We start from the raw sequence: 15,495 nt of genomic DNA, 5'->3' as shown, positions 1-15,495 counted from the left end.
TGTATTTCCATAATATAAGCAATAATGAACTAAAATTCAATCCTAAGCATCAACAGCATTTAAAATAGCAACAAAAAATATGAAGTCCCTACAAATAAATCTAACCAAAAAATGTGCAATTCTTTGATAGGAAATATTACAAAACTACATTGATGCTTTGGACAGGGAGACTCAATGTTGTAAAAATGTCCATTCTTCTCTTACTAACCTACATATACAAGGCAATTTCAATCAGAATTCCTTCAAGGGTTTTTAATGGAATTTCATTATGTACTTCTCAAATTTATAAAAGTAAAAAGTCTAGTACAGACAAGACTTTTCAGAGAAGAAAGAATGTGAAAATTTACTCTACCAGATATCAAGACTTATAAAGCTATTGAAGACATCAATACAGGAATTTTTTAAAAATTGAGTAACTGAACATAATAGAGAGTGCAAAAATAAGCCTGTGGTTATTGATAAGACACTGTAGATCAGTGAGGAAAGGAGAGACTATTAAACAAATGGTCTACAACAATTTCACTACAAATGGGAAAAAAATAAAATTGGTTCTTTACCTCCCACCACAAACAAAAATAAAATCCAAGTGAACTAAAGGCTCTACATAATAGACAAAATACATTTCTTTTTTTAAAAAAAAGGTAAGAATATTTTTGTGACCTCAGAATACATAAGAACTTCTTAAACAAGACATGAAGAAAAAATGACACATTACACATTAAAATGGAAGACTTGTTCATCAAGAGATACCACAAAAAGAATGAAAACATAAGCCACAAACTGAGAAAACATATCCTCAAAACATATATTTAACAAAGAATTCATATCCAAAATATAATTTTGAAAAAACACTTCCTGCAAATCACTAAGATAAAGAGAAATCAACGAACAGAAAATTGGGCAAAATGAAGTTGTTTCACAGATATATATTATTTAGGAATACATACATGAATGGCAAAAATTCAACTACTATTTTAGAAATAAGTAGAGAATAAAATATAACTAAATCCATCAAGTTTTATGAAGGCATAATTAATGAAACTACTATAGGAAAAAAACACTATGAAAATGGTATTTTTATTGAGGGGACAATTCAGTACAATAAATATATAAATTCTCCCACAAATTATTTCATTAGTTTAATGCAATTCCAGTTAAAATTCCAGTAAGATTTTTTGGGGAAACTTAGCAAATTCATTAAGAAACTTACATGGAAAATTTTGAAAACTAAAAGGCAAAGAAGAGAGCCTCCTTATCAGATAATAAAATATGTTATAAAGCAATAGTAATTAAAGCAGTGTGGCATTAGGATAGAGATAAATAGACCAATGCAATGGAATAGAAAGCCTAGAAATAAACCTATTTCATATGAAAGTTGTTAATGCAATAGAGGTGCATCATATTTTGTGGGAAATACACTTACATTATTTAGTAAATCGTATTAGGAAAACTGGCTTACTACATGAAGAAAAATAACGTTAGAATCCTTTATTATCTCCAAATAGACTAAAGATCTCAGTGTAAAAAATAAATTGTGTGAAAGTTGTCAGAATCAAAATGGTGTCACTTGTGTTAAAAACTCTGACAAACAGAGCCAGGGACGGCCAGGAAGGAAGGGCTCCCATGGCAAATCCCTTTTTAAAATTATCAAAAAGACTCTCCAAAAAACACAATCCTGCACAAAGGTCACCACAACCTTACACAGAAAAAATATTTCTGTGATGACATCTGCCCAGCAACTGCCTGTCCAACCAAGCCAAGGATAATTATTATTATTATTTTTTTGTGAGACAGAGTCTCGCTCTGTTGCCAGGCTGGAGTGGAGTGGTGTGATCTCGGCTCGCTGCAACCTCCGACTCTCTGGTTCAAGCAATTCTCCTGCCTCAGTCTCCCAAGTAGCTGGGAATACAGGCACGCGCCACAACGCCCAGCTAATTTTCATATTTTTAGTAGAGACAGGGTTTCACCATGTTGACCAGGATAGTCTCGAACTCCTGACCTTATAATCCACCCACCTCAGCCTCCCAAAGTGCTGGGATTACAGGCATAAGCCACCACGCCTGGCCAGGATAATTATCTTCAACAATTATGTAATCCTCCTAACTTTTCCCTTAACAGACTTTGTCTTTCTTTACCTCTCTGAATACACACATAGTTTACTATGGTAAGTGTATTCCCATTGCAGTGCCTTGTCCTGAGCAAATATCATTTTCTTTTAGAGAGTATCTGTTATTTAGATTGACAATTTAAAAAGAAGAAAATGGGCTGGATGTGGTGGCTCACGCGTGTAATCCCAGCACTTTGGGAGGCTGAGGCAAGAGGATTGCTTGAGCCTAGGAGTTCAAGACCAGCCTGAGCAACAAAGTGAGGCACCGTCTCTAGAAAAACTAAAAAAAAAAAAAAAAAATTATCCAGGCATGGTGGTGCATGCCTGTGGTCTCAGCTACACAAAAGCCCAAGGCAAGAGGATTGCTTGAACCCAGAAGGTCAACACTGTAGTGAGCTATGTTCATGCCACTGCACTCCAGCCTGGGCTACAGAGTGAGCCTCTGTCTCAAAAAAATAAAAATAAAATAAAAATAAAATGTAAAAGAATAATCTTAGGACAGAGAAGAATTTCTAAAATAAGATTTTTAAAAAGTACAATCTTTAAAGGAAAAAATCATTAGATACGACTACATTAAAATTAAAGATGTGTCTTCAATGAAGGATTCGACTTACAAAGTTAACAGAGAGGTGTCAGGCTGGGAAAGACATTTGCAACTTCTATAACTTAGAAAAGATTAATATTTAGAATAGAAAGGAACTGCCAATCAACAACTTAAAAACAGAAAGAGCGAATGGAAAAAAAAAAAAAAAAAAAACTGGCAAAAGTTATAAATAGGCAATGCACAGAAGGGGAAACCTGAACAGATAAATAAGAAGAAATGCTAAACTTCACTATTAGAAAAATGCACAATAAAACAGTAATAAGGGCCCAGCGCGGTGGCTCATGCCTGTAATCCCAGCACTTTGGGAGGCCAAGGTGGGTGGATCATGAGGTCAAGAGTTCAAGACTAGCCAGGCCAAGATGGTGAAACCCCGTCTCTGCTAAAAATACAAAAATTAGCCAGGCGTGGTGGTGGACGCCTGTAATCCCAACTACTCAGGAGGCTGAGGCAGAGAATTGCTTGAACCAGGGAGGCGGAGCTTGCAGTGAGCTGATATCGCGCCACTGCACTCCAGCCTGGACAACAGAGCAAGAGTCCATCTCAGGAAAAAAAAAAAAAGAAACAATAATAAGTACCATTTTAAATTCATCAAATTGGCAAATATTACAAACTGAGGTATTAACAAGTCCTCGCAGGATTATGGATAACTGACAAGCCTTATAATGAAGTTAAATTGGTACATTTTCAGAGTAACTAACCTTTTAGTGGAAATAAAAATTGTAGGCCTACCTACTATTTGGCTCACATACAGAAAGACACTGTAGACAAGACCAATTTCTCATCACAACAGGAGGAACCTAGAAGGCTCTGCAGAATAGCTTCATTGGAAAGGGGAGCTGGAGTGCTACATCAACGATGTCATCACAATGTCAGAATAACCCAATGTCAGAACACAGCACATCAGGATGTCAGAATAACAGCACCAACTGAGCTGTCCATGGTCCTGACTGCCATACTTCCCCCCACCCGCCTCAACGTCCTTAGCTTGTTTCTGATCTTCCTGCCCAAGTGTTCAGACCATCCTCTGTGCTCCACTGTCACCAGCCCAACAGTCCTCTCCCGAATTACTGGTTGGATCTCTGCTGGCCAGGTCAGTGGCACAAAGCCCACCTGCTTCATAGTTAAAATGTTGACAAAAAATAGCAAACGAGTCCGGGCGTGGTGGCTCACACCTGTAATCCCAGCACTTTGGGAGGCCAAGGTGGGTGGATCACCTGAGATCAGGAGTTCGAGACCAGCCTGGCCAACATGGTGAAACTCCATCTCTACTAAAAATACAAAAAATTAGCCAGGCGTGGTGCCGTCCGCCTGTAGTCCCAGATACTCAGAAGGTTAAGACAGGAGAATTGCTTGAATCTGGGAGGTGGAAGTTGCAGTGAGCCAAGATCACGCCACTGCACTCCAGCCTGGGCAACAGAGCAAGACTTGGTCAAAAAAAAAAAAAAAGCAAACAATAGACATTTTAAACCATGTATTTCAAAATGTTTTCATTTTAGTGAGTTTAAAAGAGAGGAACTCAACAAGAGAGAGGAGAGACAGAAAGACCACTTAAGAGATGAACAACAGGCTGGGCATGGTGGCTCATGCCTATAATCCCAATACTTTGGGTTGCCAAGGCAGGAGGATAACTTGAAGCCACAAGTTTGAGACCAGCCTGGGCAACATGGCAAGACCCTATCTCTACAAAAAAAGTTTTTTTAAAAAATTAGCCAGGCATGGTGGCACTTGCCTGTAGTCCCACTTCTTGGGAGACTGAGGCAAGAGGATCCCTTGAACCCAGGAGTTGAAGGCTACAGTGAGCTATGATTGTGCCACTGTTCTCCATCCTGGGTGACAGAGTGAGACCTTGTCTCTAAAAACAACATAAAAAGAGATGAACAATGAAAATGAGAGACAAAGAGGAAGAATGTGAGAATATATAGCATTCAAATGTGAGTTCCAAACTGGTAGAGATTTTTATCTGTTTTGTTTAATGAAATCCCTTATGCCAAGAATAATTACCAACACACAATAAGTGGCTTACTAAATAAGATGAATGAATTAATCAATAGACACAGACATACAAGAAACCCACCGCGAGATCCATTTTGTGGCCTTTCAGACTACTACAGTTTAAACCTGTTAAATTGTTTTGCAGCTCTGAGTATAAGTTACTATCCATGTTATCTGTGTTGAGCTCCTCCAATGTTAGATACAGAAATATACTGCAGCTTCAATTATTTACAAGTCAATGAAGTCCTTTGCATTCAGATTTCCCCATTTCCTAATTCATCAATTTGACTCCACATCCTGTTTTCATTATTCTTTATTTATTCCATTAGTTTTCATCTTCAGATGTGAATCCCTTTCAGACAACCTGTAAAGACCCTCAGCTGACTCTCTCTCTCTGCCTGGACTTGGGAAGCATTCTACAACAAAATACAACTTTTTAATTAACTATATTTTTAAATGTCATAATAAATTCATAAAATATTGACCCTGCTTACCTGAGAATATGGAATCAGTGTTTCAAACTGTTGATGAAGTTCCAATAGCTGAATTAACTCTGTATTTTTTTTGGCCTTTTCTCTAACTATATCAATATAATGTTCAGGATTTTCTGCAAATGAATATGCAGCATCTTTACTATTGAATGTGTAATATTTTTCTTTATATTTTAAAATTCCAATTGCTGGATTTCCTGAAAATAAAAAAAGAATTAAACATGAAATGTCTTGATCATTTATGAAATATTGTTATTCTGGCCAGGCACGGTGGCTCACACCTGTTATTCCAACACTTTGGGAGGCCAAAGCAGGCAGACCACCTGAGGTCAGGAGTTCAAGACCAGCCTGACCAACAAGGTGAAACCCCGTCTCTACTAAAAACACAAAAATTAGATGGGCATGGTGGTATGCGCCTGTAATCCCAGCTACTCAGGAGGCTGAGGCAGGAGAATAGCTTGAACCTGAGAGGCGGAGGTTGCAGTGAGCTGAGATCGTGCCATTGCACTCCAGCCTGAGTGACAGAGCGAGACTCTGTCTCAAGAAAAAAAAAAAAAGAAAAAAGAAAAGAAATATTGTTACTCTGTGTTTGTAACATACCATAGAGCCATTCCTCCACTCCTTTTTTTTTTTTTTTTTTTTACACTGTGTCCCACTCTTATCATCCTGGCTGGAGTGCAGTGGCACAATCTTAGCTCACTACAGCATCAACATCCCAGGCTCGAGGGATCCTCCTGCCTTACCCTCCCAGGTAGCTGGGACTACAGACATTTGCCACCCCACCTAGCTAACCCGTTTTTGGAGAGATGGGGTTTCACCACGTCACCCAGGCTGGTCTCAAACTCCTAGACTCAAGCGATCTGCTCCCCTCGGCCTACCAAAGTGCTGGGATTACTGACATGAGCCACCACTCCTGGCCCTTCCACTTTTTTTTTTTTTTTTGAAACAAAGTCTTGCTCTGTCACCCAGGCCAGAGTCAAGTTGCATGATCTCAGCTCACTGCAACCTCTGCCTCCCGGGTTCAAGCAATTCTCCTGTCTCAGCTTCTTGAGTAGCTGGGATTACAGGTGTGCACCACTATACCCGGCTAATTTTTGTATTTTTAATAGAGATGGGGTTTCAACAAATTGGTCAGGCTGGTCTTGAACTCCTGACCTCAGGTGATCCACCTGCCTCAGCCTCCCAAAGTGCTGAGATTACAGGCATGAGCCACCACGCTCAGCCCCTTCCACTCCATTTTTAACATATTACTTATGCTTTTTTTGCTAAGATGTTATAATTAGCATTTTAATTTATACATTTTTAAATGATATGTGAAATCCATACTAATTATATTATGTTAAAGTATGATTTTAAACTGTATTTTATGTAAAAATACTTTCCACTATTCAGATATAATAATTTTTAAAATCTTTTATGAAAAGCCACTTACTCATCTGGCAGATTTTTCAAAGCTACTTCAACTAACTACTGCAAGGTCTATGTTTAAAATAACCCAGTAAGAACTACAAACATGGGACATCTTTTCCAAAATGCAAATTTGCATATTAGCAAATATTTTTCATTGTAAAAAGATACTACATAGACTATAGATAATTAAATATCCACATAGTTTGTGGAAGTTGTATTAGAAAGAGTAACTGTCTTATTCATTTATTCTTTCATTTATCCAACAAATAGTTATTGACCATGTTCCTCGTGCCAAGCCTGAACAGATTCCCTGCTCTCAAAAAATCACAAATATATCATAGGCCACAGAGTGACAAGTGCTACATGAAAAAAGTAATAAAGGAGGTTAAACACATAGTAAAAGGAAGAAGTGTACAAGTGATATTTTAAATTGAGTGATTAGGGAAGACTGAATAAAATGAGGCAGCAAGGCAAGTAGCAACCTGGAAGGCAGAGCTTTCCAAGTAGAGTGCAAAGGCTCTGAGGTGAAAGTGGGCTTCGACTGTTCAATAGCAGCAAGAAAGCCAGAGCCACTGGAATGGAGCAAACAAGGGAAGGTGTGGTAGGCAATGAAGTCATCAGAAAAGGACCCTGACTGCTAAGCACCAGTGTTACCCTGGGATTTAAGTCATGTGGTCTCCACTCCTGAATGGAAGAAGGGAAGTTCTACAGAATTCATCTGAGGTAATGCAGGTTGCTGCTGCCCAGAAAATAATGAAGTAGAAATAATGTAGCAAGCAGAAATAGTCAGAATTCACTTATTCAGAGAGGAATCTGAAACTCATGGCCCCACAAGTTCTTCTACTTCTCTACTTTGCCCTCTTTCTTCTTAGACTTATAGCTGGGAGACCCTGGAAGGGACCATACAGACCTCCTGGTTGATCCTTTTCATTTTCCTGAGGGGAAACTGAAGTTCACAGAAGGTGTGAGATTTCATAAATGTTACCTAGTTCACTAAGGACACAGACCAGGCTCTTCTGAACCCTAGCCCATAGCTTTTCCAACCACATCATGCTTCCTCTGCCATCATGCCACATCCATGTTTCTCCTTTCCTTTCTTATTTGTGTGAAACAGGGAAGGAAGGAAGGAATGGAGAGGAGGAGGGAGGTGAGGGAGGGAGAGAGGGAGGGAGGAGAAAGAAAAGGAAACTATCTACATTCCATTGCATTTTACCTCTGCAAGGCTCTTGATTGTTTTCTCCCCAGTACCAGTGACCCTCATTGGGCCTCAGAATATTACTCTCAATTTCCCACAGTAAATATTTTGTTATTCCCATTATCAAAAATGTAATAACATTTTTTAAATGAGCCAATTGTGTGCTCTCTCTAGCCTGTATACATACAATCCCAATAGTTATTTTTAACGAAAAAATACCCAATTTTGAAATGTAACAAAAGAAATAAAGAAAAAAAAAGGAGAAAGAAGAAAAATAAGGTTAATGGTGTAAAGTAAATTAAGACACAATCTTGTCACAGTTTTCATTCTAGCCCTGGCAGGCTTTTTCTTATTCACAATTCACACAGCACTTTTTGGATAGTAATTTATTTCATCTCTATCTCTGATTTATTCTTTATTTTGGAGAAGCTCTAATAATATATACATCATAGAGAAATTTTACTTGATATTAGCCATTTCCTTATGGGGTCTAACAGAGAAATCCTGATCTATGCCAGTGAAATATAACTGTAAAGTAACAAAGAATATTTTTAAACAAACATGTCAGTCAAATAAGTGTTGCTCTTTCAGTAATTACTTTGGAAGATTATGTATTTTTAGTAATGTTGTGTAACATTTGTTTTGTTTTGTTTTTGAAAGGAAGTCTCACTTTGTTGCCCAGCTGAAGTGCAGTGAAATGATCTCTGCTCACTGCAATCTCTGCCTCCCGAGTTCAAGTGGCTCTCCTGCCTCAGCCTCCCGAGTAGCTGGGACTACAGGCATGTACCACCACGCCTGGCTAATTTTTGCATTTTTAGTAAAGACAGGGTTTCACCATGTTGGCCAGGCTGGTCTCCAACCCCTGACCTCAAGTGATCCACCCGCCTTGGCCTCCCAAAGTGCTGGGATTACAGGCATGAGCCACTGCATCCAGTCAATGTCGTGTAACATTTCTAGAATTCTTCATTGGCCATATAAGTCATCCCCTTTCAATGGTACTACAGCATCCATATTTCATAACACATATACGCTTTCCATTACTAATCACTTACAATTTCTTACTTATGTCAGTCTACCAGAGCACCTCCAAAATGAAGACTTTGTCTGGATCATCTTTGTAGATCCTTCGTTAGTTCACCATTAGAGTTCATAAAGTTTTTAAAGTGAATATTCAAGTGACAATGACAGAACTCCATATAAAGAAAAAATTGGGGAAAGGAGAGCAGTCTCATTTCCAATGATATACCTGGAAGGAGAAGACCATCTGTTGCAGCAAACGTGTAAGCACAAAATCCCCGATATTGAATTAATAGTTTATCAAAATTTGCTGTTGTTTCTGGGAAAAGCCATTCTAGTTTTCTGAAATCTGCCACATTTACTCTATCTTCTGAAATAAAGGAGAACAAGAAAAGTTTTAATTCAGTGAGAAGGTTAAATTTCCAAAATAAATCAGCAGGAGCTCATTCTAAACATTACCTTTTTATTGCTTTGTACTTTTCCCGATGGGCAAAAACTTGATATTCACAAAACCAGATTTATGAGGAAGTCTATTGAAGCAAAGAAGTACAAATGACCTCAGTGGCATGTAAAGTTTCTGGGGCAAACTTGGAGGTAGGACTTTGCTCCAGAATGAAGAACAGAAAGGAGAGGCCATTTCTGACAAGCATGCTCTGCTGCTGAGAGAAAAGCTGACTGGGGCACTTCCGAAAGTGTGTGGTGCTTCCTGCTGCTGCAGAGTAAATAACCCAAGGAGTTGAGCAGAATAGACTAGCTGCTATGTGACCCAGACAGAGATACATTGACCTCATTCAATATAGCGTTGTTCTTAATAACATGCTAGGTGGCAACATATGTTTAATATGACGCTTATAAACTAGGACTATTGCTTCTTGAAACAACAGAGAAGGTTCTGAGCAAAGACAGTCAAGAAAATGTTAACTGATTTTGATAACAAGGTGTGTAATTTTTGTTCTTTGTATTTTTAAAAATTCTTCCTACTGTTGGTTAGCTTACCTGTTTACATTTGATAAGCAAACTGAATACATTTTTACACAAATAATACCACGTATTTATAAAACATGGTTCCCGAAGTTTCTTAGCTTTCACAATCCCATGTACACTTCTATGCCTGGTTCTAAACCCAAAAAGCAGGCACCACAAATGATCTTGTGGCTACCACTAAAAGTAAATGCATAATTTATAGAAAATAAATCCTCTCTCTTTTTTCCTGATATGCCTGAAAGCCTCTAACAATGACAGTATGTGGAAGGTGTAAATGAAATTCTTTTAGAACACTGGCTTGACCAATTCACTGGAGCAGTAATTTAATAGTGTTGTAGTGAATAAAAAGTTCTGACGTACGGTAGAAAATGACACATCTAAATCTAAGAAGCTGCAGGTAAACAGTCTTGCCAATATGGTTAGCTTAACATCCACTGTTGAAGCTACTTTAACTTTTCAATTTCATTTAATATTTGCTTAGATATGCTGCTTTAATGAAATGAAATGAGAAATAAAAAACTTGAACTGAAAGGATATTTTTTAGTTTCTGATTTAGTTTTCAGTTTTTATGCATTCTAATAGTTTAAGAAATCACTGCTATATTTTTATTTTTCATCTTTAAAAAGTAGAATTTGAAAAGAAAATTCGTAAATTATTAATTTTATTTTCTGAAAAAACTCTCTTTTTATGCAACATCAGCATCTCAAGTCCCAGGCTCTTTTTTGGCATTCCTCATAAATGTTAACTTGTCTTTAGCTAAGATAGAAGGGTCTAAAATGGTTAAAAGTTTATTGATAAAGATTGTTTTTCTGTAAGAATCAATGCATCTTCTAAAGGACCTAAATAAGCTCAATTAATTTTACAGGGATAACATTTATTGGTTTGTAAATTCTCAACTTGAATCTGAGGTAGATATGTAACAAATAACATTCTAAAGAAATGGAGCTTTATTTGCAACAAAATAGCAAGGATTAATATTCTTTTCTCCAACAAATCAATAATAAAATTACTAGGACTGCAATAGAAACACATCTGCACAAAAAATGATTGTTAACCAAAACATGAACGATAACACTAGGAATGGTTATTGCTGGATAGTAAGTTATTCAGTTTACATTTTTTCTGTTTTCCACACTTTCTCTCATGAACATGAGTGCTTTTTTTTTTTTTTCTTCCCTGAGATGGAGCCTCACTCTGTCACCCAGGCTGGAGTGCAATGGCACAATCTTGGCTCACTGCAACCTCTGCCCCACTGGGTTTAAGCGATTCTTGTGCCTCAGCCTCCCGGGTAGCTGGGATTACAAGCGCCCGCCACCATGCCCGGCTAATTTTTGTATTTTTAATAGAGACAGAGTTTTGCCATGTTGGCCAGGTTGGTTTCGAACTCCTGGCCTCAGGTGATCCACCCGCCTCAGCCCCCCAAAGTGCTGGGATTACAGGCATGAGCCACCACACCCGGCCCTCATTAGTACTTTATAATCAAGAAAAATGTTTAATGCTTTATCAGAAAGATATGAAATTTTTAGAACAAAAGAGTGACTTTATTCTAGAGGTAATTTTAAAAAGAAGAGGAAATAATGGATGATTTTCATTACCCATGTGCTCTTTCATTCTACACACATCAGTTTTCACAGTCGCTCCATTAAGATGACGTTGCATTGCTCTCTCAGGAAAGTAAAGTTCGTGAGCACCCAGGAACGGCTGAATGTGAGTGAATAAATTACTGAGGACACCAACCACAATAGTTTCGTCTTGCAAGCTGGTCCACAGAGTAGAAAGTGCAATGAAGATAGGCTGAGGCAGAGAAAAAAAAAATTCAAAATGCAACTGTGTAATAAAATTATAAATCACTGTACTCTTTAAGATAAATACAATTGTCATTTGTAAAGAAGTTAATTCTCCCTAAGCAAAAGTCTTACGAACTTAGACAGCAGACTTTAGATAGAAATTTAACTCATAAATTATGAGAAAGTAAATTTGCATTTTATTTCAAAGCATTTTATTTTGGTATGATTATTATAAAGTTAGTTTACTTTAAAAAGCCAAACACATGTGATCACCTAAGAAAGATTTATGGACCCTTCATCTCAAAAAACCAAGGGAAAAATGTCTTAAGAAAAAAAAAGAGGGCTACGCACAGTAGCTCACGCCTGTAATCCCAGCATTTTGGGAGGCCAAGGTGGGCAGATCACCTGAGGTCAGGAGTTCAAACCAGCCTGGCCAACATGGCAAAACCCCATCTCCACTAAAAATACAAAAATTAGCTGGGCATGGTGGTGGGCAACTGTAACCCCAGCTACTTGGGAGGCTGAGGCAGGAGAATGGCGTGAACCCGGGAGGTGGAGCTTGCAGTGAGCCAAGATCGTGCCACTGCACTCCAGCCTGGGCAACAAAGCGAGACTCTGTCTCAAATAAATAAATAAATAAATAAATAAATAAATAAATAAAATACTGCACATACATTTTATACCTCCTTATCCAGATAAGGTTTGCCAGGTTTGTCCATAAAATGGTGCAGATAATCAGAAAACCAGTATTTAAGTGCAGGCCTGGTAAACAAAGTGATTATTATCTGTCTTTTCAGAAAGGTCACGAGTTACATCATGTCTGTACTGGAGGCAATTTCTGACCAGCTACTATGAATACATTTTCAACCACAGTACTATGATTATTTCTGTTGTCACAGCCAATACTGATATGGTTATCATACTATACAGTTGCAGTTCCTTTAGTAGCAGTTGCTTATGTAGGGGAATTCTCTCATCCAACTTATAATTTACTATTATGGCAAAGTAACCATAAAGAACAGGATAAACTTATATAAAACATTGTATTTTTAGAAATTAAACATAATTATAATGACTTGTGATCCAATATTATAGGGCTCAAAAGGAAATTCACCTTAAGGTCAAAGTTTATGACAAATACTTACAAAGACTTGTGATGTTGGGACTGCTGTCTTTGATTTTATGGTCATTTTTAGTTGTTCCAGATGGGCTCCTAACTGTTTTGTCATCATTTCCACTTCTTGAGCACCAGTAATTATATCTGACTGTGAAAACAATATAATTTGCATTAATATTTTTATAATTCTAGTATAAAAATCATATGTGTTTCAGACCATACCTGCTCCCCACATCTTCTGAAAGTAGGCTCAATGACAGCAGGAAGTCTGTTCTCCGTGAGATCCTCAACACCTAGAACAGTATCAGCATATGTATGGGGCTTCCAAGATATTTGTGAGTTGGATGAATCTTTTGAAATACAATGGATATAATTTTTCTTAAATGTATACAGGTATTCTTAGATTTAAGTATAATTGCATTCTTGAGAAATGGATCCTCAAGTATCCATTTTTGTATAGCTGTTATTTTCCTATTCCTCAATGATAAAACTAATTAGGGGTTCCTCTGATAATTATGTTGATAACAAGATTTAATAAAATCACATTGAGAAAAACCTGTTAGGAGTGAGCCAGCAGGGCACTGCAGATTGGCAAGCTAGAGAGATCTCACCTGTGATGTATGACATATGGTTTAGGGGATGACCAGAATCCTTGTACTGAGTCAGGGGATATTCTTGAAGACCCTGTCATAGAGTTCATCATTGAAATGACTCACAAGGCACTGTGAATTGGAAGACAAGGTTGAGTACAAGTTTACAATATTGTTTTCTTGATTTGAAGGGACCCAAGGAAGTTTGCTAGGGTTAAAGGCTTGATTACTATGAATGCAGACCTGAAATGAACTGAAAACCATTTGATGAAGCAAACTATGGATCTTGACACCTTTTGTACTTTCTGAAACTTCATTATCATCTGGGGGAAGTACATACATTAACTGTATATTTTCTATAGTAAGGTCCTGATAGATATCAAGCCATGTAAATGAAAGATGGAAAAACACAAAGTTTTTAGCTTTTATTTTCATGCCTTCAATTTTAGGGTGATCTTTGAGCCTTTAATCACCTGTCTTTATATAATAAGCATACTTGAAATACTTGTTGGGTTTCAATGATCACACATAATAAGTTAAAGTACCTTGTAAACCATTTATTTCTTTCTGACTTTTGACTATCTAAAGGATGAAGTAGTATTTATATGTTAGCTATATTTGTGCCATTGTAAGCTATACTGTAGCTATTTATTATGCAAGATCTAAAAGACATCTTTGACTTTATGATAACTAAGAAATGCTTCATGTATCCTTAAGTTTTTAGACAACTAAACTGAAAGGTTATTAAAGGTAGTGAACTGGTTTGTGATCCTTCTAAGGAGATGATAAAGAAAAATACGGTTCTTTGTAAGAATTTTTATCTGTCTTAAAAGATAATTTGTCTTAATATTCTTTTCTTCATATAACAAGAGTGATTATTTTTCAAGAAACTAAGTTTCATGTGAATGCTTGTTAGAAGGCATTTTTGATTTAAAACCTTCTGAGGCTTATAAAATACTGTCTGTTAAGTTTTAGGAGAACTCATGTTCCCACATCAGATTAAATCTTCTCAGAATAAATGCTTTCAGTAGCAAGAATAGTTTTAAAAGTTGATGACAGGATAAGCATTTCAGATAATATTCTATTAACATATTTGTAAGTACTTGTTCATTGTGGAAATGTGTACTTGATTAAAATATATATGGCTATGGAAACTGCTTTTGCAGTTCAGGATATACAGGTTTGTGTGTATTTAGCTTATTGTAAAGCCTTTAGTTTAAGAAAAGGATTAAAATTACATTCAAATAGATCACTGAATGTTACTCTTTGTGAAACTGAACTTTTTGTGTGACACAAACATTATAAATCAACACTTGGGAAACGTTTACTTTCTTAATCTATTGATACAAGGAATCAAGGAATAAAGTATGAAAAATTAAACAAAAAAAATCACATTGAAGAATGCAGAAAATCTTAAAAGTTACCACATTGAGAGAAAAACAATATATTTGATACAACAATCATGGTCTGAAAATAAGTTGCTAAACGCTGAATTTGAAATAATTATATTTGGCCGAGCATGGTGGCTCGCGCCTATAATCCCAGCACTTTGGGAGGCTGAGGCAGGTGTATCATGAGGTCAGGAGATCGAGACCATCCTGGCTAACACGGTGAAACCCCATCTCTACTAAAAATACAAAAAATTAGCTTGGCGTGGTGGCACGTGCCTATAGTCCCAGCTACTCAGGAGGCTGAGGCAGGAGAACAGCTTGAACTCAGGAGGCAGAAGTTGCAGTGAGCCAAGATCGAGCCACTGCACTCCAGCTTGGGCAACAGAGCAAAACTCTGTCCCCCCCCAAAAAAAAAAGAAAGAAAGAATTATATTTATTCTTACTATATGCTAAGCACCACATTAAATACTTACAAATACGAAAAGGGATAAATACAAGTGAGAAAATCAAAGAATAGTAAGGTAAGTAAATTGTCTAAGTAGATGCAGCTAATAAGGGGTAGCATCATGGTGGATCCCAAACCATCTGAGCCCACAGCCCAGCTCTTAACCATTATACCGTGTTGCCCCAGATGTCACCAGAAATGGTTGTGGTGTGGGTTTATCAGTATAGCATAAAAGAATGACATCTATTTGAAGAGAAAAAAGTACATTTGCATCCTCAGACATCTATATGTAACCTAATTAAATGCTTTCTAGACTCTTTTAAATGACAAAAATAATTACTTCATGAGTAACATCAGCTATTATC

The 15,495-nt window shown here is 37.1% G+C and overlaps 1 protein-coding gene across 1 annotated transcript in view; it reads right to left on the bottom strand.

The window, feature by feature from the left end:
• The window catches only part of CFAP206 (cilia and flagella associated protein 206), a 55,170-nt gene that overhangs the window by 24,119 nt on the left and 15,556 nt on the right, over window positions 1–15,495 (bottom strand). Inside the window, exons 8-11 of the mRNA XM_025383748.1 lie at window positions 12,733–12,852; window positions 11,396–11,594; window positions 9,046–9,186; window positions 5,198–5,391 (exon numbers count right to left, since the gene is read on the bottom strand). Coding sequence (XP_025239533.1) covers window positions 5,198–5,391; window positions 9,046–9,186; window positions 11,396–11,594; window positions 12,733–12,852 — 654 coding nt within the window. The remainder of the gene's footprint in view (window positions 1–5,197; window positions 5,392–9,045; window positions 9,187–11,395; window positions 11,595–12,732; window positions 12,853–15,495) is intronic.

This window comes from Theropithecus gelada, chromosome 4 (genome assembly GCF_003255815.1).
Source record: "Theropithecus gelada isolate Dixy chromosome 4, Tgel_1.0, whole genome shotgun sequence".
Taxonomy (NCBI): domain Eukaryota; kingdom Metazoa; phylum Chordata; class Mammalia; order Primates; family Cercopithecidae; genus Theropithecus; species Theropithecus gelada.
This window is presented reverse-complemented; position numbering and strand designations above follow the sequence as displayed.